This window comes from Dromaius novaehollandiae, chromosome 5 (assembly GCF_036370855.1).
Source record: "Dromaius novaehollandiae isolate bDroNov1 chromosome 5, bDroNov1.hap1, whole genome shotgun sequence".
NCBI lineage: Eukaryota > Metazoa > Chordata > Aves > Casuariiformes > Dromaiidae > Dromaius > Dromaius novaehollandiae.
The window spans coordinates 47211425-47236230 of NC_088102.1; the positions used below are offsets into that span (position 1 = coordinate 47211425).

Sequence of the window (24806 nt, forward strand, 5' to 3'; positions counted from 1 at the left end):
GATAAGAAATCTGGATATGGCAGAAGCTTGGTTTAAAGACTGGGGAGGGGAAAACTGAGGCCATGTATCAGCTTGAAGAGGAGGTTGGGACTGGTTGCTCTGTGCCTGGTGGTTCCCTGCCTTGTTTTGCCATCTGCGCAACTTGAGCAATAGCAGTGCCTCATCTTGCCAGGGTCCCTGTGACAAGAAGCGCAGGCATCTCCTCGGGATGCTCAGATGCAGCTCGGGTGAATGCTGTGGGGAACCAGGGGACGCTGCTGGCATCAGGTGCAGGTGCTGGACGGTGAATAAGGCTCGCGCTCACGCTGAACAATGAGGAGGAACACAGAGCTGTTCACTGGGTAGAGTTTCTCCTCTGATTTGCCTACTTTTATCAGCTCCTGCCCAAAGTTTTAGTGCTGTGGCCAGGTTAGCGGTAACTGCTAGGCAACCAGGCAACTGCTGTGCCACATCCTTCGGGAAGGAAGAGCCAGGAGCTCACACATGCACACCCACCATCCTCATCTGGGCTGCCTAGCAATGGCCTCACTTCACACAGAGGCGCAGCCTGCCCGAGCCCCCTAATTGGGGCCCTATCAAACACCCGTCATGGCTGTGCACCCCTGAGCACCTCTGCGCACCCGAGGAGCTGGGCAGGCGAACGTAAGCCATCACCAGGGCGCTGGGGGAACAGCAAGTGCATCAGTTCCCATTTCTTGTCCTGCCCACGCCACGCCGCTGGCATCATTAGTGCCGCAGTGTATTCCCAGCTCCTCAGTCCTCCGCTTCGCGCGCCAGGAGCCCAAAGGACGCCGTGGCACTGCCGCACACCGCCCGGAGCCAGATGCCTTTCCTCAGCAGCACGGTGGCTCAGCCTAGCCGCCTGCGGATTTTCGTCCTCCTCCCCAGCCCCTACCTGACGGGAGCCAGGGCGAGGGGGCTGCGGGCACAGCGTTGGGCGCGCTTGCAGCCAGCAGCTATGCAGTCTCCCCTGATATGTGATCTGAAGACCTAGGAAGCAAGGAGCATGTTAGGGAAGAGGAAAGGCACAAAAGTTCCTTTTGAGACGGTGCTCTCGCCACTTACCATCTCGTGTCCTGTGGACCTCGCTGGTCCATGAGTTAAGTGCATCCCAGGTGCCAAGCCATGAGGGCATCAATCTCAGTGGCACAGCTGAGCCACTGGAGAGCAAGTGCAGTACGGTGGGAGGCTGCGGGAGCCCAGCTTACATGGGGACGGGGAATCTGGGGGGAGAATTAAGCCAAAGAAGTGGAGAGGAAAATAATAGTCAAACTCTCTTGGCTTATGCAGGCTTAGCTTTTTCTTTTCTTTTCTTTTCTTTTTTCCTGGTGACAATTAAGCATGTTGCAAGCTGAAGAAGTTAGTCTTCAAGTGGAATAAAATCCCCCTTTTCAGGCCTGGGAGGTCATAGTGCTCTGAATCATTTGACATGAACCATTCACCCTTGGAGCAATTCACTGTTCCTCTTTCACAAGTAAGAGCACACTTTTGTTGATGTTTCCCTTGTTCAGTGCTACCTATTTTTTTTTTGTTTCTTGATGACTGTCATTCACCCTGTGTCTTGCTATTCACCACTCAAAAAATGTAAGTTGTGTCAGTCGTGAATACTATTCATTATTCATTTACCAAAGGAATTTTAGGCACATTCATCCTATTTCCTCTGAGTGGCTCATTATCAATAAACCTTTGCCTTACTGCTTCTGTAAATCATTTTCATCCCTTTTCTTTGTCAACCATGTGCTTGGACTCTTGCACAAATGTCTGTTGAGGGTAACTGGTATCATTTCTACTCCTTGATCAGCTGGCAAAACTTTATTAAGAAGAGATTATTGAACTACACAGGTATACTTTTTTGGATGAAAAAAATTTTACATTTAAATTGTGAAGCCAGTGGGATTTCCCTATTTTTCTTTTTTTTGAGCACAGTGACTTACATCACTGGTTGGTATCATTCAAAAGAGGTGGACTGCCCCTGACTCCCTCAGGGAACGTGCACCCTCTCCTGCTGTGGTGTGAAGGTTGGGGAGCTAATCCTTCGTAGATAAAAGCATACTAAGCTGGTGATTAGACTTTGGGACAGAAGAAAAACAGGGGAGAGCTTCAAAGATCATTCGCCTCCTCCTCACGACCCCAACAGAAAAAAACGAAAGGTGTGAGATTGTAGCAGCCACTTAGAGCAGTGATTTATGGGGCGCGCTCAGGTGCTTTGCTGCTGCGATCACAGGCCAGAGCCGTGCTAATGAGCCCGTCGTCTCGGCGGCCGCTGCTCACGGCGAACGCTGACGTCGTGCGCAGGTCCCGGAGCAAGGCTGGGGCAGGGGTGGCTGGCCAGAGCGGGGCTGGAGGGATCTGACAGAGGTCAAGAGTTTATTAAACTTCAATTTAACTGGAGGTGAAATATGTTCCTCTAACTCAGGGCAGCAGAGGTTAATGGAGTCCTTTTTGTAGATGTTTTATGACACTCTTTTGGGATACATATAAAAAGACTGGGGCATTCTGAGTAATTTAAATAAATATTTGTTTAGACTGTGTAAGGGGCAATTGGAGTTTCCAAACACATCAGTCTCAGACCGATCTTTCTTTATTTCCTTCTTTCTCCCTAGCTGAAGTACACACGCTGTGCGGGTCTCAGTGAGGACGTGTTTCGCAGATAGACGTTCAGCACGACGTTGTCTGGGGAGCAGGGTGGGCAGGGGAAGTGCGGGGCAGCTGGGCACGGGGACCGGGTGCCTGGCCGCTGCAGCCGGGGAGCTCGTTCGCGAGCAGACTGAGCGACGGAGGGAGGAGGGGTCCAGGAGCGACAGCCTGCCGCTGCCAAACCTGCCCTTCACTATTTTGTCTTCATTCTTGGCTGGCAGCTTCCAGTTTTGCTTATGTTGCTTTTTGCTTCAGTTTGTGTTTGTGCTGCCCTCTTTCTATCTGCTACTAAAACCTACCGCCTGTCTGTCTCCCAGCTCCGGTGACTGTGAATTTGCGGGTTTGGTAGCCAGAGTCCTAATTTCTTTCTGGAGTGCTTATAAAAGCCTAGTGCTCATAGGAACATTAGCAATTCCCAGACCTGGCTGGCCTTGGGTTTTGCAATGTGCAGTCAGAATGGAAATAAGTTTTAGCTGTGCTTCCAAGAACAGGCATGTTTGGTAAAGGCTGAATGTTTTTCTTCCCTCGTCTACGCCTTTCTTTACTAATCAGCTATATAAAACTGAAGAGCAGCAGAACTATTTGGTTGGAGAGCATGGGCCAAACTTTGGCCCAACACTCAGACTCAAGCTTTTCTGTGGTTCAGCAAAGTTCAGCCAACTCTGGGTGTTTTCTGTTTTTATTTCATGTTCCCATCACTCATGCTTTCCAGTTTCCAAGTGAAACCGGTAGCACCCAAATTCCCCTGAGACATGCTGTTCTTGACTAGAAATGGGGCTGACTCAGCATCTCACCCAGACTCGGCATCCCCAGCTTTTCTCCGCTGGTGTGTTTGGGGGCCTGAATCAGGAATCGCTACAATTAGGATAGGAGCTGTGCTGGGAGGGTCTGTTGGGGGTTGTCTGACGGCCAGTCTGCAGCACATAAGCCTTTGCTTAACTTTAAGCGTAAGAGTAGGCTAGTGTTGCACACATGCTGAAGTGCTTTGCTGGATTAGGGCCGTAGCGTGGCTAGGCTGCAGCCAGGCATACCCCATTTCGATGCCTCTCTGAACAGTGTCTGCCAGGCTTTTGAAGCTGGTCTGTCGCTAATTTGAACCAGGACTCGCTAACGCAAAGGCAGCTGAGCTCTTGCTCAGCTCATGACAAAATGGCTGAAATCCCCTTCCTTCTGCCCATTTGCTCTGCCTGTTAGTTTAGGTTACAGTTTCCGCCGTGTTACCAGCAGCACCAAACAGGCACCTTAAAGTCACCTCTGGGAGGCAGCTGAACTTCAGCAATGCACCCCTGCCACCGCTGCGCAGCAGCTCCCCTGGTAAAGCAGACAGACACAGGGACGTAGAGAGACAGACAGACGGACCAACCACATGGACGCTGTCCAGGCAGGCATGGGCGCGTACGATGGGGTGAATCCCTCTCAAAGCTGGCAGCAAGGAATTAAACTGTGCCGTAATCAGACATCAGAGCAAGGCTCAAATCCCTTGAGGTGGTTTTGTTTTACCAGCCTTGCCCCCCGGCTGAGAAGGAGCGTTGCCCATCTCTCTCTGCAACCAGGTGGTAGATTTATATCCACTGTCATAAGCAAGGGCTGGCGTTGCCTCATGGAGTTAGCGTGGCAGGAAATATGCAGTCGGACCCGCGTTTAGGTTACACGTGTGGCTAGCGCCTCCATCTCATCCCGACGGAGCAGGCTCGCGGCTTGCCCGGCGCCTGGCCTTGGTGAGGCAGTGCAGGGAAACGGCCGGGGATGTGGTGGGGAAGGCAGAGGTGCTCACTGCTCCCAGGGCAAAGCTCTGGAGGAGCTGGCAGCTTGCAGGAAAGAGCCCACTTTCTGTCCTACAGTGCTCAGGCAAGAGATCTTTTCAGCTCCTTGCAGTGGCCAAAGGGAGATGCTAAGACAAATGTGTAAATCTGCATCTGACGGGGGGCCTTTGCTCTTTCCTTCAGAGTCAGAGTTTAGCCCTGTGCCCTGCATCACCCTTGTGTACCGCTCACATCTGAAAAATTCAGTGTTTCCGCATGCACTGAATGTGCAGTTGCCATCAGCCTGGCAGCCGCCGGCACGCTAGCCAAGTGCAACGTTTCGCTGTGGCATTTTATAAAGCCTTGGAGCAGGGAGGGCTGTTGAATCCTGGCTACCTTAAAAACTATCCTCATGCAGCTGTGCTAGAGATAACTTCCAAATAGGAGCAGAGCAACCTTGCTGTATCCGGATCTTCTAAAGGAAACACAGTCTGGGGGGAACTGACATGAGACAGAAAGACAGACAGGGCAGATGCTCCCCTTGATGCTGATGGCCTGTTAGTGACATTCAGCTCAGAGTGGAATGGGACAGAGGCCCCACATTGGTTCATGGCATTGGGGCATGCAAAATGACAAGCTGCTTACAGTGGCTGTCTGTGTAGAAAAAAAGCTTCAGCAAGCAGCAGGAGGACCTGTCAGTTCTGCGTTTCATTTAGCCAAGTCGGGATCTGTGGGCATTTTTGGACTTAACTTCTAGTGAATGGCTACAGGCAGGTGTGTAGGCACAAGTCTATGGCTTAGCCAACCCCACTCAATACTTCATTCTGTATTAATGATGCTCAGGTTTTTTTTATGAGCTCCCATACATTGTCTTATTCACTACTCACTCAGGTCTTCACAGGTATTCAGGTGCCCAACTCGTATTTCAGTCAAGAGCAATTAGGTGCTCACACTGCACCACGGTGAGGAGATGTTTCTGAGGGACTTGAGACAAGCTGAGAACCTCAGACGGACATAGCCATGGAAAGGCTACACATGATTGCTTTGGAAGGAGGAGACTGCTTATTCAAAGTGTATCAAATTCAGAGCCAAAAGGAAAGTGAAAGTCCTTTCAAGGCCCCCACTGATCCTTGCCTGCCTCATCCACATCCATCTTCCTTGGCAGACAAGCGCTGGCGGTACATCAGTGCAAAGGTGCTAGGTGGCTTTTGGTGCACACATGCACTCGGCTGTCATTTAAAATGCCATCTCGTGGCCGACGCTGGCACGGCAGAGCACAGCTCCAGGCACTGTCTCATCAGCTGCTGCCACTGAAGACCTTCAGGTGTGAGAGAGGAAAGAACCAGGTCACTGAGAAATTCCTGGGTTCATCCGAGACAGCTAAAATTCCCAGCTCCACAATACTGGGGATAAACCATAGTTTCCTCTCATCTTCAGTAGTGTGGAGGCCATGATACACAACTGGGCAGTCCTGTTTTCTCCCAGTGGAGGCAATGGCAATACATTTTCTCTCTATTTCTTGCTCTTTCTCTTTTTCTGATATTGCATTTTGGGAGGCAGGAAGTGAGTCTCAGTTACATCAGGTTGCTGGAAGAGTTTTTATGCCTTCGATATTTGCTAGCCAGCACTTTCTTGCTGTTCCAATGAACGTGCCACATGAAAAAGAATTTGGGACATAAACTGTGCCCTTTCACTCCAGCCACAGCTTCTCCTCAGAGCTTTATGAATTGATTTACCTGTATAAAAGTGAGCTATTTTAGTGTCCTTTAAATATCATGAAGGAGGAGCAAGCAATACACGTTGCATTTATACAGATGACTCTGAGCTCTCCCCGGGTAGCCACGGAGTGTATAAATTCAGGTAATCAGAAAAAAAAAAAGCAGTATGTGCCCTTCAAAGCAGTTGTTTCTAGGGGAAAAAAATGGTTCAAAAAAAAGCAAGAAAAGCACCAAACTTCCACAAAGAAATAACATGCACACACACGCACGTCTACGTATACATGCAAACTTCCCCAAGGGCTGCTGTGCTGCAAACTTCTCAGCAGCACTAGTTACCCTTATCAGACTCCCTATTCTGAAATCCAGCCAGTGCTGATTTGAGTAAAACACAACCAGCTGGGCACAAGAGGGCCCACGTGCAGCCAAGACTAAGGGAGTTTTGACTCCTGGGGAAGCTTCCAGTTTTAGCCACCTACTTGTAATCTGCTACTCAGTGCCTTAAGTTAGAAGTCAGTCAAAATCATCCTGGAGCTCCCACTGAGGGTGCTCCAGTCCTGTATGGTGCGACTCCCAGGCTGTGAAAACCTCCCCTCCTATCCAGTCCTGTGGGTTTTTTTCCTTTTTGATTTGTGGGCTCCTAGTCATTTTCTACAGGTACACACCCCTGCACAGAAAAACTGGATCCCAATGGCCTCGCTCTTCTTGGCTAGTGATGGTGGACCTCTTAAAGCAGTTTTAGGACCCTATGGGTCACAAGCTGAAAAGTCACACCCGTAATGCATCCGTTGCCCTCCTGCGGACCTCCAGGCTAAACCCCCCCGCTGCTGTCCCCAGCTGCTGCGCTGGCAAAGGAGCCAGACACCCAGCAGTGCGACTGTGAGACAGGCAAGGGCAGGAGCTGTTTTTTGTCCCTGTCTTTCGGGAACCTGACTGTCTCCAAGGTGAGGCAACAAACTGCCTCCAGTGTCTTGTTTCTTCCTCTGGCCGCTTGGCTCGCATTAGTTTCTCCTGCATGGATGGAGCTAACCAAAAGCAAACATGGGGCACAGGCCACCTCCTCTTCTGGCTACCTGTAGGGGATCATTTTCACGTGTGGCAAATTGAAGGTGACCCGTCTGTCACCAGGCGATTAAAGCCAGCAGATGGGAGAGCAGCACCACGTTCTGGGTCATTCTCAAAGTCTTCTCATTTCCTAGAGGGCTCAAGACCCCAGCAGGTCTCCTGCAGAAGTACCAGCCCAAAGCAGCAGTGCCCTGTGGCAGTGCTGGGCCCTTCTGCAGGCAACGGGACGTCCCTTAACATCTAACTGCAGCTGCACACTCAGCCTATCTCCTCACGCAGTCTTAGACAGTCACTGTATCCTTCCTGCTTATGGCAGAGCGGTGCGGTTAAACACCCTAGGGATGGCTGCGTTGTAGAAATGAATGATGTTTAATGTCATGGTCCACTTGGGCCCAAGAGGGAAGGTATGATTACATATCCTATCATTGCTAGTAAAATCAGCGATGCCAAATTCAGCCATGAAATTCTGGGTCCTCTCTTCATCTTTAAATTCTTCTTTACATCTGCAGCCTACAAGGATGCTCACTCTCTGAATAGGAATAAACTGAAGGATTTGGGCCTTTGTATGCCTAAAATTCAGCCACTTCATTTTATCCTATATAACCCAAAATGTGGTTTGGCTTTTAAATGATAGCCGTGTGTTGACTTCTTGACTGCAATGACAGACAGGAGGCAGAAAGCTGCAGCAGATAATTTGGGGAAAAGTATAATAGCTTCAGCATGTTTTAGGGCAAGATCACAAGGACTGGATAAGGTTACTACAGCTGGCCGAGTCCTGGAGGTGTGCTGGCTGGACTGGTAGTGCAACTCTTCCTTGGTAAGAAATCCAGAATGCACAGCGCAAACCGTATCGTGGGAAAATTTCACACTTGTATTTAAGCAGCAGTTGAGAGAATGGCATTAAGAGTCAGGACTGGATGTAAGGAGCCCTCCTAAACATCTGTAACAGAGAGTTAGAAAATAGAAACTGCGTGGTTGCTATGAGAAGCAAGAGTCAGATCATGGCTGTGCAGGCTGAGCGAGGCACTGTGAAATGGCCAATGCACCAGGCCAGAGTGATCAAGGCACAGATGGGGAGAGAATCGCTGCGTTCGTACCTGGCAGGAGGCAGACGGCCACCGCACCATGTCGTAAGGGAGCAGGGAGGCAGCCCGGAGCGGCCGGCTCCAGCGTCCCCCCGCAGCCACGCACTGCCGCACACACTGCCGAAGTGGATCGGCCGCCGCTGGCCGGCCTCAGTGATCGGCATCGCACTGGTAGGGGACACGTCATTGCGAACTGAGCCCAATGTTGCTTTCTGTGTGTGAAATGTTGCGCTCTCCCTGGCCATGTGGATTTGCCAAGCCGAATTATCTCTGAGTTAAATTTGATAGATAAGATTATTCATAGAGAAGATTTTACTTCATCACCCGCCCAAAATAGTGCCTGTTGGGTACAAAGCAGATGTGAATTGTTAACGCAAATCTTGTGATGAGGTGGTTAAAAAGCCTGTTGCCCGCAGAAGCGGAGTCAGCAGGGCAGCGCGCTGCATGTTTGCGGCCGGGGCTGGCCGCCGGGGCTGCAGGGGTGCCTAGAGGCAAAGCGTGGTCTGTGTTTCCCTCACCCCGTCCCTCCCTCAGTTGCGTCCACAGGACAAATGTGGGTAGGATCAGACAGGCATCTCCTCTCCCAGTAAACAGCTAGGGATCCTCATTCCCTGGACCCATTCTTTGGAGCGTCGGAGATCCTCTGCTAGAGGATGAGTATATTCCTGGTGCGCGTCCCTGCAGCTGAGAAACTCCCCTTGGTGGTGCAGCTGGCCACAGCAGGGAAGGCACCAGTTGCAGCGCTGAGCCTCTTGCGGGCATCGCGAGGGGAGAAGAGGCTCTCTGTGAAACTTGCCTGCCCGCGAGCCTCCCAGCAGGCCAGGCCAGTGATGTTTGGCACCTGTGTGCCCAGCTGTCGTGGGCTGCCCCTGCCCACTGGTGACTGATACAGGGTGACTCAGGGAGGTCTCAGCAGTGCTGGTAGTCCAGCCCCACTGGCACCTGAGGCACTGGGAGAGCAGGGTTTCAGCTTGGGAAGCCTTTAAATATCCCCCTTTTACTGCTGCTTTGGGCAAGGAAGGGGTCCTAAAGAGTCAAGAAACACCAAGCCAAGTCCCATGGGGCTTGTAACGGCATAATGATGCTCACATTACCTCCTTGTCATGGAGATCTTCAAAAAAATGTATCTCGAGGTCTCTCTAGGTTTGATTAGAAACAGACACCCCAAACTTTACATTGAAACTTTGAGGCCATCTCTAGTTACAGGAAGTCTGGGCATATCTATATGCAGATGTATGCAATTTGCCTCACTCCAGCATTTAGCATGACTGTTTTGAGGTCAGGAGATCCCATTCCTAGGGAATGAGCAGTTACCTCGCTTGATGCTCTGTCGAGAGTAGATACACCCCATCCCCTCTATACACCACCATCTGTACTCAGTGCGTCCAGCTCTCCATCCCTTCCTAAGGGTTGCAGATAGCTTTGTTATACAAACTGTGCACTGCTCCTGCTCCCCTTTTGAGGAGACAACTAATCTCTGCCAGTGCCCACAGCAGCTGGAGGTAAAGGAGACAATGCCTCTTGTAGCATGTCCCCACTGCTAGCAGCGCAGTCATTAAGTAGCTCCTGGATATCGGGGGCAGTTGCTTTTACCTCTCTTCATGCTTCTCCACCTTGATTTTGTTTCTCTCTAATATATGCACCCGACATATGTGCAGGAGAAGAAAGATGTAGTGCTCACTGCTTCTCTAACAGGGACTGCTGGCCAAGGCATGCCGTAGGGCTCAGCCGAGCCCCGGTTCCTGGAGGCACCTTCCCCAGCACAGGGAAGCAGCGCGTCTGCAGCCACGTCACCTCAGATTGCACACACCCTCCCACTAGGCACTGAGCAGCTTTGGGGGCTTGCCCCACTGCCCCGTTTTGGGTGCCTGGGACCCTTGAGCCCCAACCAGCAGGCTGCTGGAATGGGGTAGCACTGGGGGCAGGGGGAGTACATGCCCTCCCCAATCTTTCTGGGCCTCAGAAAGCAGCAGGGCCTGCTTCGGCACATCGTGTTGGGTCCCGGAGGCTCTGCAGCCATTCTGATGCAGGGACCCATTTACCAGCTAATAGAGATGTGGGAGTCCATTTACAGGTGAGGGCAGTGTGGCACAGGCGTGCAACTGGAGCGATGCTCTGGCAGAGCTGGGAATGCAAATGGGGTGGCAGGCTTAGCTCTCAGCGTCCTCCTGTCAGCGCTACCATGGCTTTAATCTGTGCTTTAATCATCTAATCTTGCTCTTGGTGCTGCTGCTGCCCCAGGAGGGGCACGCAAGAAGGTGCAATGAGTCTTGGCCTCTGGTTATCTACAGAAAGCACATTGCAAACTCTGCCAGTTTTCTTGGGGTGCGATTGTCCTTAGTGGCCCATGGATGTCTCCCTGTTGGCCTGAGGGATGCTTTTGGGTGTAGCCAGCCCAAATCCCTGGCTGACACTTTGCAGAAATGGTCAGGCTTTGCTGGCTACCAAGCACCCTGGTATGTACTTCAAGAAAGTGGTGGGCAGTGAGGAGACAGAGCTGTCCTGAGCGAGCTTGTGACTTCCCAAATATCCCAATCCCTGCCCATGCCTCACCATCCCTGCCTCTAAAACTGCAGCTGGCAGCACTGACCTGTCTCACGTGTCACAAGGTGAGAGGTGTCACACTGAAAATAGCACCTGGAAAAGCAAAGTGCTAAAACAGGAATATTAGCAAAATGAAGAGGAAAAACGGTGGAGGGAGCAGTGAGCTCCCAGGACAAATCCTATGAGCTCCTCAGGTGGTTTCTAAGTTGTCACTTGGCAGCCTCCAGCAAGCCAAGAAAAATGGGACTCGCAGGGAAGGGAGAGCAGGGCCTGCACGTAACACGGGAACCCCCCAGCTAACGCAAGAATACACAGTGCTCCGAGTCTGGAGAGATGAATCTCTTTTTAAACAAAGACAGCTAACAAAGGGCTGGAGCGCAGGGACATAAAAGTGAGCGTGGCCGATCTGGCAAAGCGGCCTCCGGACTGACGTCAGCGAGGCAGCGTGCCCCGCTAGGGACGCCCCGCGTGCTGCCCACACCCACGGCTTGCGTAAGGAAGCTGTTTGTCACTCGGGGCTGATTGCTTGCAGCAGAGATAAATATCTTTGCTGAAAGCCCTGGGCCCAGCTCCCAGCTGCAGTTTATGTTATGCAGTCAATGAAATTAGATCAGACTCAGAGCTCGTCTGTATGCATGCGTGTGTGTGCGTGCGGGTGTGTTTTTCCAGTCCTGCTGTAGTCACTGATAGAAGGACTGAGCTGCTGCCCACCTGCCCGCTGTCCCAGGAGAAGAGAGGAGCCGTTGGGTGTGGGACAGGAGGGAGCTGGAGGCTGCTTCTGGTGGCTCTTCCGTTGCTCTGATGCACGTGCCTGAGATGATCCCTCCTGCTAGGACTGGTCGCTGGTGACCAGGCTGCCTATCAAGCACTATCATCGCACTGTCGCCTCTGTCAGGGCAATCTGGACACTTTGTCTTGTGGGGCCATGCTTACCGCCTGCCCGCAGCGGTTGCCCTATGGAGACCTTGTGTCCACTCCACAGGGGTGGCCAGAGGGGAGCTCTGCCTGGCGCTCCCACAGCCTGGGGCCTCTCGGGGTGGCTCTGCACCCACCGAGTGCAGCCTCGGCTGGGAGAGGGAGCCGTGGGGCCACCCGGCTGCTTGCCTGTCCAGTGTTCACCCTCACAGGCCAGAGCCTTAGCTCTTTCAGTTTCTGCATGTCGAAGGCGCCTGGCACCCTGCCAAGGCAGTGGAGATGCTGAAGGACCTCAAGCCCAAGGGTGACCGCCCTCTTGGGGAACACAAGGCAGGGTCTTGGCTGAAGGTGTTATCAAAACCACAGTTAATAGGGAGCTCTGGTCGCCTTAAAGCCCCACAGTGAAGGTCTCAGGGGGTGCCGCACCAGATGCAGTGCTCAGGAGAGGATGAGGCAGTACCAGTCCAGTGCATGAGTTAATCCCCAATCCCATTTTGAGTCAGGTGGCGTCCCACGGCACATATGCATCAGTGCAGGCACTTCCCTTGTGTATGTCTTTTTTTTCATGGACTTATCCCCTTTTTTGAGATGATTTCCCTCCTGCGAATGGGATTTACCATAAACAGTAACAACTAGATGCACCTCACAATGTGACAAAAGGTTGTGTTTGAACCCAAACCCTACCCCACAGCTAGCTGAGCCACGTGGGTAGCTAAGGAGCAGCAGAGGAGCTCCTGAGGAAAGGCTTCAGATTTTGTGCTTTCTGCTGCTGGAATCACAGGGAGCCTGGGTGTTAGGGAGGCAGTCGCCACCAAGACATGGGAGAGAGCTGCCTGACCTCCCTGACAGAAAGAAAAGAAAAGAAAAGAAAAGAAAAGAAAAGAAAAGAAAAGAAAAGAAAAGAAAAGAAAAGAAAAGAAAAGAAAAGAAAAGAAAAGAAAAGAAAAGAAAAGAAAAGAAAAGAAAAGAAAGAGAATAAAGAAGGAGAGAGAGAGAAAGAATGAAGAAAATTCATGGAATACATTTATTTATTTATTTGCTACTCCCTCTCTACTGACTCACATCTGCAGTAGCCAATTTCTGTAGATTTTCTGGAACTGTTAAAAATAATAAATATCATGCCATAGCATACAATATAGCCAGCTTGCGGCATCAATCCCCCTTTGAGTAGGCACTGTCCAAGCACATTTTAAAAGGGCTGGTTCCTCAAAGAGCTTGGACTCCCCATGGAGCACCCAAAGCAGGTCAGGACTGCAGACAGGTCAGTGCGGACTACAGAAAGGAGAAAGGATATTAGTCGGTGTCCTGGACATTGGTCTCAACCCCATAGGAGCATAAATCTTGAGAAAATGTTCCTAAGGACCAAAGCAAAGAGAGTCTTGAGGCAGAGCTTTATAGTGATCTCCTCAAAAGCCTGAGAGAAAAGTACCAGATAGAGCAATAAGCGCTTTTTCTGATAATACAATTGGGGGGTGGTGGAGGCTGGACTTGGGGAGTTGACCCCCTGGCGCAAATGCGGGGTGATGGGAAGGCTTTGTATGGGCAGATGACCAGGGTATGCTGCATGGCCTGCATTCTCCTCCACAGGGGATGGTTTCCCAGACTGGGTCACCATCTCTGTTACCCCCATGTCAGGATGGCTGGAGATACTCAGAGAGAGGAGCGCAGAAGGATCTGGGGAAACTTTAGCATCAGATAGCTCCTCCATCTCCAATGTCTTAATCCTGATCCTGCCCTCTACTCCTCTGTACTGGTTAGGCAGCTTTTTTCTCAAATCCTTTTTATAGCTCATCCTCCCTCACTCAAATTTAGGCCTTCCTGCCCTCATAGCTAAGAGTGACAACTACATTTCATTCTTCTATTTTCATCTGAATTATTTGACTTGGTCTTTCAACTGTGAGAATGAGAAAAGGAAGAGGATATATATGCCTTGTCACAAATTTGCTCATACACTTTTGGCTGTGAAGTTGTCACAGAGCCATCCACAAAATAGCTAAGATGTAATAAACAAGAAATTAAGTGTAACGATGCTGGTGTAACAAGGAATGAGTGCTGGAAAAAATGGGGATTTCCAAAGACAGGGGCTAAGATGCCTGAGCTAGCATTGATGAGCTTGGATATGATGCTGTGGAAGACTCCCGAGGGAAATCTGCCAATAGGGAGATTCACTAGATAGTGGCATTGTTTCCCAGGAGGTCTGATTCCTGGGCTGAGAAGATTTAAAAATAGGTTATTAAAATAAAATTTAAAAAAAGAGACTAGCCAATGGGCATGATCTTGGATCAGTTAGGAGACCAAAGATGGAAAGTACTACTGCACCCTTTCCCTCTTGAACTTTTAGGAGCTGAGTGCAGAGGCTCAAAGTTAAACTCTGCAGTAGGGCTACCGTGGTTTTTGTCCAAAAATCCCAGGCAGAAATGTGGCCACATGTGCTGCACAGCTGCACAGCACATGGCCGGGCAGGCTGTGTGCGTGCTGGTCATTGCAGCCCCCAGCCCAGGTGGTGGGCTGGCCCGGCCAGATGCCGCCCAGCCACGGCTCCCATGCAGGTCCCTGCTGAGGACTGGGAAAGAGGGCAGGCTGGGGAAAGCCCACAGCGTGGATCAGCTGCGGTGGCGAGCGTGGAGGAGCCGCAGCCCCCTTGTCCTCAAGGTGCCAGCCCATCGCTGGGCTCGCCACCCCACAGCAGCTCTCCTTGCCAGCACAGGAGCTGTCCCTCCAGTGGGGCACCCACCTGGAGCTGAGCACCTGCCCATGGCCCCTCGCCCTGCCAGACCTGTCACCGTCGCCTAATTATTAATTGCTCAGGGCAGTCTGCTGGGAAGCAGCCTCCGAGACTGGTGATTAGACTCCCTCCCTTTCACTCTACCTCACACTCAGGCTTGGGGTTTTCTGTAGTTTTCTCACATTAGCCTTTTCTTTGGCAATTAGCCTCATTCATAGCCTGCTCCCTGAAAGCAGTTGAATTCCTAACAAGAGGCTGTGGGAGTGACTGTCCTCTGAGTTGCATGGGTGTAAATCAGGAATGACTCTGCTGACATACCGCTGCTACATGGCGACGCATGGCCAAAAAACAGATCCCACTGAGCGTGAGATATTCCTGCTGTTTGCCCTTGTTTGTCCTAAAAGCTCCTGTTACTCAGCACGGGAATATAGGTGGTTGGGTGACTGAGGACTGTCTCCTGAGGCCTGGGCTTGGCCCTCTGCATCCTCACAGACCCCTCCTATGACCAGGATCAAGAATTGCAGTCTTTTGTGTGATTCAGCCCCATCTGTGGAAAATGGGACACTGAAGGAGGGAGTGGAGGGTGCTGTCGGGGCATGTGTGCAAGAGCATGCCAGGCATTCAGATGCCTCACTCCCAAAGGCCACGTCAGGACCGCAGTGATGTTTGTGTCGGCTGACAGGCTCCCAGAGCGGGGACTGGAGGGGAGCGTCCCGAGCTGGCCCTGCCCCTCCCCAGAGCACAGCCTGGCTGGGCAGGTGTGATAGTACTGGTATGGCTTTGATCAGCCCACCCTGAAAAAGAGCCTTCTCCTCTTGTAAATAAAGCATAGCCAGAAACACACACGAACCCTGAAGCTCAGCTGCCGGCACTCTCTGACTCTGGGAACTTTCTGTCCTGAAGCCGAACTCTGTTCGCAGTCAGTCCAGGAGGGCTCAGCCGAGCCTGGACTGGTTCAGCACTTGATCTGCCCGGCAGATTCCCACTGCCAGCAGCTGCAGGAGCCCAGCTCCACACCTCCTCCAGACAGCCCTGAGAGGCCCAGCCCAGCCCCGCAGGAGCCACGCTCCGGTTCGCCCCTGCCTGCTGCTGGGCAGGTGATGCTCATCCCTCCCCTCTGCCCTCCCAGGCACCGAGAGCTGCCAGGCAGCCCCAGATACTGAGGACTGCTGCTGCCCCAGGGTGGGCAAAGGCAGCCTCTCATTTTCCCCAGCCCTGCTCACCATTACCGTCTCACTCTGTCAAAATATTTTCCTTTTTTGTTGTTGACAGTTCTGCCCAAACTGATTAATTGATCGTAAGATTTACATCCATTTCCTTCTCTCTCTCTCTCTCCCTCTCCATCCTTATTTCCTCAAATCTTCTCCCTGCCCTCCTCTCTCCTATCCCACCCAAATAGGTAAAGAGAGCAGTTTGGGAGAGGCCGACTTGCAGTCAAGCTCTGACCCTTCGGGAATGGACAGCAGCTACCTCAGTGTGAAGGAGGCCGGGGTGAAAGTCCCCCAGGACAGGGCCAGCACTGACCTCCCCAGCCCCATGGACAAGGCTGACTCAGAGAGCAACAAGGGCAAAAAGCGGAGGAACCGCACCACCTTCACTAGTTACCAGCTGGAGGAACTGGAGAAGGTCTTCCAGAAGACCCACTACCCAGATGTCTATGCCAGGGAGCAGCTAGCCATGAGGACAGACCTCACTGAGGCTCGAGTACAGGTAAGGGGGGACGCTCTGGGGTTGGGCATGAGGGTGGGTCATTCTGCAAACAAATCGGTGCTTTCCAGGTCTCTGGGAGGAAACTCATGCCCCTTGCAAATTTGTTGTCCCTTGCTCTGTCTGAAGTCACCTGTAACCTCACCACAACCTGCAGACAACTGAGTTACACCCATAGCCCAAGCCACAGGCTAGCATGCCTCTTCTGTGCTGAGGGCATCAACACACCAAGGTGCAGGGACAGGATGAGGAGGTACATCTTTGTCTGAAACTAGTCCCAGCTCCTTTTTTGGGGGCTGGTGTCCCAAGCTTCAAGGTTCATAGAGACAGTTCTTGTCCTTAAGCTAATGAGCCAGTGCGAGAGTTAAGCCTCACTGTCACCCCAAAACAAAGCCATCACAAAATGACTTTTCTTTAGAGGAACTGGCAGGCAACACTCATTCCTTAGGTGAGATAGGTTTTGCTGCCTGATTGGATACGAAGGCACTGAGACAGTGCATAAACCCTACTGCTCTGGAGCAAAAAGATATGGCCACCACCCTGGAAGGAGCAGAAGAGTCAGACAGCCATGCTGCATTCTCACTACCTTGACCTGCAAAACTGCCAGCTCTCACACTCTAGAAAAGTGAGGCCTGGGCTTTGGCAAAGCCAAACTCCACAGGAAGTAACTAGTGATTCTCTGAGTGGTGCTCTTTCCTCTGAGTCAGTATTAAACCAAAGGCCTGGCAGAGCTCAGAAGCATTTCCAAAAAAAAAGAAAAAAGAAAGTACTATTTCTTGGAGCGGACCTCCATAGCTCATGCTTTGATAGCCATCAGGGGTCCCTCTGAACCTTAGGATCTAATTCTCCAGTTAGCTAATCCTGTGACCTCCATATTCTGGCATTCATCAGATCGCCACCCTGGGACTTGTGCTAGCATCAAGAATAGCTGGAGTATGAAGGCATCTGACTGTATCTCTTTCTTACACTAGGAAGACGCCCACGTTACAGGCAACCCAGCTTTTCCTCTGCTCTAAGCCCTGCAGTGCAGTTTTTGCGAACAGCCATGACAATCAGGCCAGCATCCTTGCATGTCCTTTTTAATCTGTACATTTACTTCCAGTTTCAGCTGGCTACAGGATTTTTCTTCTCTGCTTGCCTGAAGTGGTCTGCAGGGCTGCTGTGCTCTTCCCCACAGCTGTTTCTCTTCATGCCGGACGTGGCTGCATTTCAGCAGAAATTCCCACTGGTCCAGTGCCTAGCGTGCTGAGCACTGCGGAATGGGCATCTCTGCAAATGTCTGCAATATACTTCTGCCACTCGATGCAGCCCTTGATTTCCCAGGGACACATCACAAGTGCTAATGGGGTCTCCTGGGATGCCAGACACAGCATCGAGTTACCAGTTTCACAATGCATGAAATTCCTGTTGCTCAGGAATGAGAACGAGGTGCTGGAGGGTAGCGACTTCTTCCTGCTCGCCTCTGAGCCAGGATATGCAGCTAGCATGTCTCAGCTAGAGTGCGGGACTGTCTAGCAGAGCTAAGTCAAGGGAGGCAGATGTGATCCACAAATTCGTTACATATGACCCATGGTCTCAGATTTTTTTTTTCCCCCCATGCTACCACTGGATAACAGTGGGGGGAAATGATTGCTCACATTCAGCGTGGAGGATTCTGGGACCTATCTGCTATTGCCCAAACCTTTTGGTTACCATTTAATCACTTGCAAAATGAGTGGCAGTGCTGTAAACATCACAGTAGGAGTAATGTGCAGAGCTGCATTGGAGCACCACTGCCTGCCAGACTGAGCCTGGCCCACTGGCAGGTTAAAAGTCCACTCCTGCCAAGGCTCTCCTTCAAGCCGAACAAAAGGAGATGGGTGTTTAAGCTGCAGGGCCATTGCTCTGCTCTTGTCACCAGGGATGTGGGGAGGCACAGGTGACTTGCAGGTCCGCAGCCTGGGGATTTCACCCAGCCCTGGGAAAAGTGCCTGATGGAGACCATCACCAACAGCTCAGAGCAGCTTCCCCACCCTCACTAGTCCAAATCGTCCCAGGAGGGCAGACAGCTGGCTCACAAGTCTTGCTTAAGATGGTGATGACAGTGGTTGTATAACAGAGTAGCTGAACTACTTGCACAAGTAGCCTTGCTGTTCAAGTACTTACCCAAAAGTGATGGATCTGATTACACTGCTGTCAGGATTTATGTTCACACCCCAGCCAGGTAAGACCCCCATGCATCAGGCTATGGGCTCGACACCCAGCCACCAGCCCCTGATGAAGGTCTGCCACACTAGTGCCAGAAATACAGACTTCACATCACTGGAAAGCAATAACTAGTGGGCTTAGATCTGCTGCAGGTCCACGTTCCCACAGTTTGCATTAAATTCTTATTAAGTAAAACACATAAACAGCTCTAGGACCAGAATCCATTTTCTTTCCATTTCTTGGCTGCACAGCCACAGGGCGAGGACCTAGGCTGTGCTCCTTGGTTAAGCTCAGGCCAAGGAAGACATGGTACAAGCTGCCTTCTCCTGTGGAAATGCTCCAGGCAGGGCTGCACCCAGAGCAGGGGTGAGGCAAGGCAGCAGCACGGCCCCAGCTGCATGTCCAGCATGGGCTGCCACAGCTACCGCACTCTGCACCCACCCCAGCGCTGTCGGTGCCTGTTTGGCAAGCCCAGGGAGCACCTGCCAGAGGTGGGGTGGCAAGGGCTGCTGATTGCACAGGACTGTGCTCTCTGCGTGGAAGGCTTTCAAGGCCAGGGCCTTAGCAAACCATCCCAGCTCCCATCTCCAGCTCTAGCTTTTGTTACAGCCAGTTTATGTTTTACTCTGCCCTCCCACCTCCCTGGCCAGCTTTGCTCCATCGAGGCCTCCCCATGCCAGAACTGCTTCAGGGAAAGGTGACCCACAGCCTGGAGAGCACCAGTTCATAGCCAAAGGGTGAGCAGGTAACAGCAGGCACAGGGCAAGCTGCTTAACAGACCATTGGCTAAGCAAACTCCTGCTGCAAGGACCAAGGTACAAACCAGGGTCAAAGCAGAGGGCAGAAATCACAGCAGAAAACACACCAACCATGAACCCCTTCATTTCTTTCCTCCTACAAGACAAAGCGTAGCTATGTACTCAGACAAGTTCCACCAAGGTGGCAAGGACTGTGGCTAGTGCCTAGGTGTTTGGGGGCACACACTGTAGCTCCATGGGCTTTGAGGGGAGCTCTAGGAGCACCAAGGAAGGTGCAGGCCTCTAACGTGTGGATGGCGTCATGGGATAATATAATAGATGAATTAAGGATCATCTTAACAGAACAGAGTAGGCGGAAGGAGCTGCACCAAGCAGGTTTGAGATGTGATGTAGCCAAACCTGTAGCCAAGCCAACTTTGAGCTGGACCAGCCCCTCTCTGGCCAAGTTTGTCACCCCGAGGAGTGCAGCCAGCCTCTACACTGCAGGCAGGATCCAACAGCGAGGCAAACAGACATGGGGCAGCTCTGGGTCTTTCCTTCTCTTCCTGAGCTCACACTTCACTAGTGAACTAGCTGCTACAGAGCCCAGTGCCTGAAGAAACATTCACCCCAGCTGCAGGCAGAGCACAGGCCATGCTGCGGGCAGAGGACTGTAGTGGAGCATCCCACAGCCTGGCCCCTCTCCAGCTGCAGGAGAGACCATTTCTCTGCCTGCTTTGGTTTCCAACAATCATTGCTGGAGTCTGAAGACATTAAGGCTAATTCCCCCCTGCAATGCAATGCATGGTGTCCCCTGCCTGCCCCCTGCAACCCGGCCCCTTGTTGCAAAGTACCTGTTAAGCCATGGCACGTTCCAGTTTTCAGAAGTGCAAGCCGTCAGTAAGTCCTGCGCAGAGGCAGAGTAGGTCCTGTGCTGGGCACATACTTTGTTCCTTTCTCCTCCTCTTTGTCATGTTGGGCTGCAGAGACCCTCCACAGACCAAGGAAGGGCTCCTGCAGGGCTGGAACAAGTGCCTGATGTCACCTGCACGTGGCAGTGCAGAAGCAGGATGTGCTAGACACATGCGTGTGTATTCACACGTGCAACTCCTTCCTCTGTGTGCACACGCATCCCCAAGCCCCTGCCGTCCTGTCCTTGGGCCGCCAGCAGTTCTGCCTCCCCTCTGGGCCGGGGCAGAGAGGGACTGGGCTGTAAGGCCAGCCAGGCCCCTCCAGTGCCAGCCATACAATTGCTGGAGCTATTAATGAAAATCTTTTCACCAGTGACTCTGTGATGTGGCGGGGGCTTGAAAGTGAGAGGGAAATGTCAAACTCTGCTGTAGCAAAATCATTGCCTTGGAAAAAAAGGGAAGAAAAAAAAAAAAAACAAAGCAAAGCAAGAAGTAATATATCTTGATCCCTTTTCCCCCATAAAACCCTGGGAGACTGGTGGAAGGAGCGGAAAGACTGAGCTAAGCCTGCAGGAAATTAAACATGAAATGAAAACAAGCTCAAGTTATTCAATTCTCTCATCCCAGGCTCCAATTTCCCATTCCAGGCCACTGATAAAATGGTGTCCAGTTTCAGCGCTCGAGGATGAATTCTGGCTCTGTTCTTGCAGGCTGGAGAGCAAAGGGCCTGTGGCCATCTCCGGGAGAAGGGGAGACAGCCTGGCCTTTAGCAGGGGGACGGGGTCTTGGAGACAGACAGACAGACAGGCTGGGGCAGCGGGAGGCGGCAGTGGGGCTGGTGGCAGCAGTGAGGCACGGGGCTGAGCGGGGCAGCACCCGCTGCAGCAGGACAGAGACCCATGGCCAACCCTTAGCCCACGAGCCGAGAGCCCCACGGATGGCCTCTCCTGCCTCGGCTTTGGTCAGGCAGGGAAATAACTATTTTATTTTTATTTTTTTAAACTTAGAGGAAGGACAAAAGTAACAGTGCAATTCCTATGCCCTCCCTGGGCATCCAGCGAAGGTCAAGGCGTCCTGGGTGAGGCCCGGCCCAGCACCACCGGAGCCGGGCGCAGGGGTACACGGGAGGTGGGGGGGAAGCTGGGGGCAGCAGCTGAGGGGCTGGGCAGCAGCAGGGATGGTGCAGGAGGCTCCCCCTTTCTTTGTTTCAGCCTCTCCACCCCCTGTGGCATATCATGCATATGGATTTGGGTACCAGCATATGGCTGCATGTTTATGGAGACATGAAACATTTTTGGTTCTGTAGATTTTTATAGGACTGACTTGGTACATCAGGCTTTATCCAAGCATTGTCTGCAGGAGCCAAATACACGACATTAGCCTACACTCCCACTCTAGCTGTTAACACTGAGATGCAGCCCACGAGGACTGCTTATTCCTGCATGAAATACCCCATCCGGACCCCAGAGGACACACTGCACCAAGTGCTGCAGTCTCGCCTGTCGCATTGCCCTCCCAGAGAAGCATCCCTCCACTAAAGGTGACTTGCAATGAAAAGAAAATGGGCTTTTGTTATATTGGCTTTCTAAAGGCAGTGTCTTCTAAGATTGAGGACACCAACAAAGACTTAAACGTAGTTGGTTTTCCGCTGACATTTTTGTGTTATACATTGCACTGCCTGCCCTGCCACTGTAGAGGACTGGAGAACCCCTGCCATAAGATGCCAAGCAGCCCAAAGCAGTCTCTGCAGACACTTTTCATTTTCAGCCTGACGTGTCTCCGTGGCTGATATGCCACAGGCAAATCCCCACCAGTAGGAACCACCAGTTTAAAGAGTTTTGCTTTTGCAAGCACCAGTTGAATTCAAGGGGGATAGCTGCATGTGCCTGGCACATGCTGGCCCCAGCCCCACACGCAGCCTGTGCTGCACTCCCTACCTGCTCCCCACCCCTTGGCGCACAGCGGGGCCCCACTCTGCCCGGGCGCTGGGTCACCACCGCTAGCTTTGAGCCTGCAGATCAAAGCGGCGCGAGCGTGGCTGGCTCTGGGACTGGCCTGCAGCTGGGCTGTTGTGGCTGTGCCAAGAGGAGGGAGAAGAAAAGCAGACGGATGACTGGGGCATCGGACCTGCTCCGGCAGGACGCACTTCATGTACCGTGTGCCCTCGGCGGCGGTAGCCCACCAGCTCGTGTCGTGGGGCAGCTGGCTGGGCAAGTGCACAAAATTGGCACAGGGCTACCGACGCAGCAGAGGTTGAAACAGCTCTGCCACAGCAAGCTGGAAGGACCCCAACCCACAAATCCTCGTGCTTATTTCACCCCGCACCAGCTCCTAGCTGTGCCGGTGCATGCTGCAACTGCCACCCCTCTCCTGTCCCTGAAACCCGGCCTGCCGCCCCTCCCCGGGCCAAGCGACCCGCTCGCCCTGCGCATCCTCTCCAGACGTCCGGAGCGGTGTCTGGTTTCGGCAGCTGCCCGCGAGCAGCGGAGCTGCCCCTCTGGCCCCAGTGAGGCGCTGCCAAGCCGAGCTGTCAGTTAGCGATGCCCCCCCGCCTCCCCGAGTCACCGTGCAAAACTCAAAGCAGAAACGAGAAGCTCTTGGGCTGCTTCTTTCATGCATTGGCGTGACCCGTGCAACCCAGCCCCTGGTGATCGCATGCATCTCTCCCGGCCTTCAAAGCAGCTCTTGATTGATGTGTTTCCCTGACTCACAAGCTTTGAGAGGCTTTGAACACACTGGGCCAGGCTCTGATCTCTCTTATACTGATGCAAATCAGGCACAATGGTGCTGACAACAGTGCAGTAATCCACACTAATGTCAAGCCAGTAAAAATAAGAGCAGACCAGAGTTTTGGTCTTTCCTCTGCCTTGAAGGGATCTGAACAAATGAGTGTGAAGCAGCAAGCTACAAACCCTGCAAAGAAAACCGGGTGTAAAAAAAGGACATGCAACTCCATAGAAGTGCACTTGCCACTTCCTGGGTCTAAGAAGGGAACTGTTGTTGTTGCTGAACTGTTTCCTTTTTTTTTTTTTTTAATAGTTAAGAAAAAGAAGGCAGAGAGTTCAGTGAAAAGTTCTCAGCCCGTGATGGCATTGCCATAACCAGGGTTCACACCCCAGGAATTTCCAGCTGAAAATGAGGAAAAACCTACTTTACCGTGAGGGTGGTTGAGCCCTGAAACAAACAGGTTGCCCAGAGAGGTTGTGAGTATCTCCATCCTTGGAGATGTTCAAAAGCCGTCTGGACGTGGTCCTGGGCAACCTGCTCCGGGTGACCCTGCTCAAGGGGGTGGTTGGACTAGATGTCTAGACGCCTGGCGAGGTCTGCGAGGCAGCCGGGGCCCCGCTGGCCCTGCTCACAGCCCACTGTCGCCCTCTCCCCAGGTCTGGTTTCAGAACCGGCGAGCCAAGTGGCGCAAGCGGGAGCGGTTCGGCCAGATGCAGCAGGTCCGCACCCACTTCTCCACGGCCTACGAGCTGCCCCTGCTCACCCGTGCCGAGAACTACGCCCAGGTGAGCGCCGCCCTCCCCGGCCCTCCCCTCGCCCCGCGCCGCCCTCCGCTCCCCAGCCCGTCCTGCCGCGGCCCGCATCGGCACGGGGCTGGTGCCCCCGAAGGCAGCGGTGCTGCCCAGAAATGACCGCCCCGGAGGGCGTTAGCGAGGGGTCTTGCCCCAGCTGCACGTGTGCCCTGGTGGAGCGCAGCCGGCTCTGGAGCAGACGCCAAGACGGAGCCGGCACTGCGACGGACAGGCCGCCCGCTGGGCTTGGGTCAGTCTGTCCAGCAGAGGCTGCCGTGCTGCCTGTCTCCCCGCTGGCGTGCGGCTGCTGCCCCTCGAGCGCCCGCCCTGCGGCCCGGCCACAGCAGCGTCCCGCGCGGCGGCCGTTCCACAGCACGGCCTCCCAGCGCTGCCGGGGCGCCCGGGGCGGCCGGCTCCAGGGCTGGGCTGCGCCCCCGCAAAACCCTCCAGCCGGCCAGTTGCTCTCGCAGCCACCCAGGGTTTGCTCGAGGGCACAGCGTCGCGGGCGCGATGCCTGGCCCCCCACGGCGCAGGAGGCGCCCTGCTGCTCCTGCCCCGGCTGTCCGACGCACCGGGCTCCCTGCCGCGAGCGCCTGACCTCCCTCCTGCCTGGCGTCGCCCCCGGCCTGAACGAGAAGCCCTTACGAAACAGCTGAGAGATGCCGCAGCAGTCTTTCGAGCGGAGGACACCCTCAGCGGCCTTTCAGCACGCTCCTCTCCTGCCTTTGTAACCTATACGACCCCCTCACCTCCATGCTGCCACCTCCTCCAGCCTGAGAGATCAAAAAATGCAAAGCAACTCGAAGGAGGCAGAAGATCGGACAGGGCGAGCGGCCAGGTGGTGGGATGAAGGGCCCCTTGCTCTCTTCTGCAGCCGGCCACTCCCCTCGTCCCTGCTTTCATCTCGCGTGCCCTCTCCCCTCCAGCGCTGCGCACCTGCCCCTCACTGGGGCCTCCCGCCAGCAAACGCCCGGCCCCACGCACCTCTCCCGCAGGGCTGCTGCATGGCCGAAGGTGCAGAAGCCTGGCCGCTGGCCACGCGGACCAGCCTTGCGTTTGCAGCAGGGGCAGGCAGCACAACCCCCGCACGTCCACAACAAGCAGAGCACACCGTGCGGGAGAGGGGCCGGGAAACGGGCCGTGCGGGCTGCGGCCAGCTCAGCTCCCGCAGGGAAACGAAAAGCGGCTCCTGCAGGCAGAGCAGCCCCGAGCTGGGGTGGGAGGAAGGGCTCAGGGAGTGCTCAGTGCCCCTTTCCGCCTGTTGCCCCCACAGTTCACAGGCCCACAGAGCCCCCTAACAACAGCACGGATGATGCTG

General features: G+C 53.3%; 1 protein-coding gene across 1 annotated transcript in view; it reads left to right on the top strand.

Moving 5' to 3' along the window:
- The window catches only part of ALX4 (ALX homeobox 4), a 47636-nt gene that overhangs the window by 17128 nt on the left and 5702 nt on the right, over positions 1 to 24806 (top strand). The window contains exons 3-4 of the mRNA XM_026093266.2: positions 15828 to 16138; positions 23354 to 23482. Of these exons, the coding sequence (XP_025949051.1) occupies positions 15828 to 16138; positions 23354 to 23482 (440 nt within the window). The remainder of the gene's footprint in view (positions 1 to 15827; positions 16139 to 23353; positions 23483 to 24806) is intronic.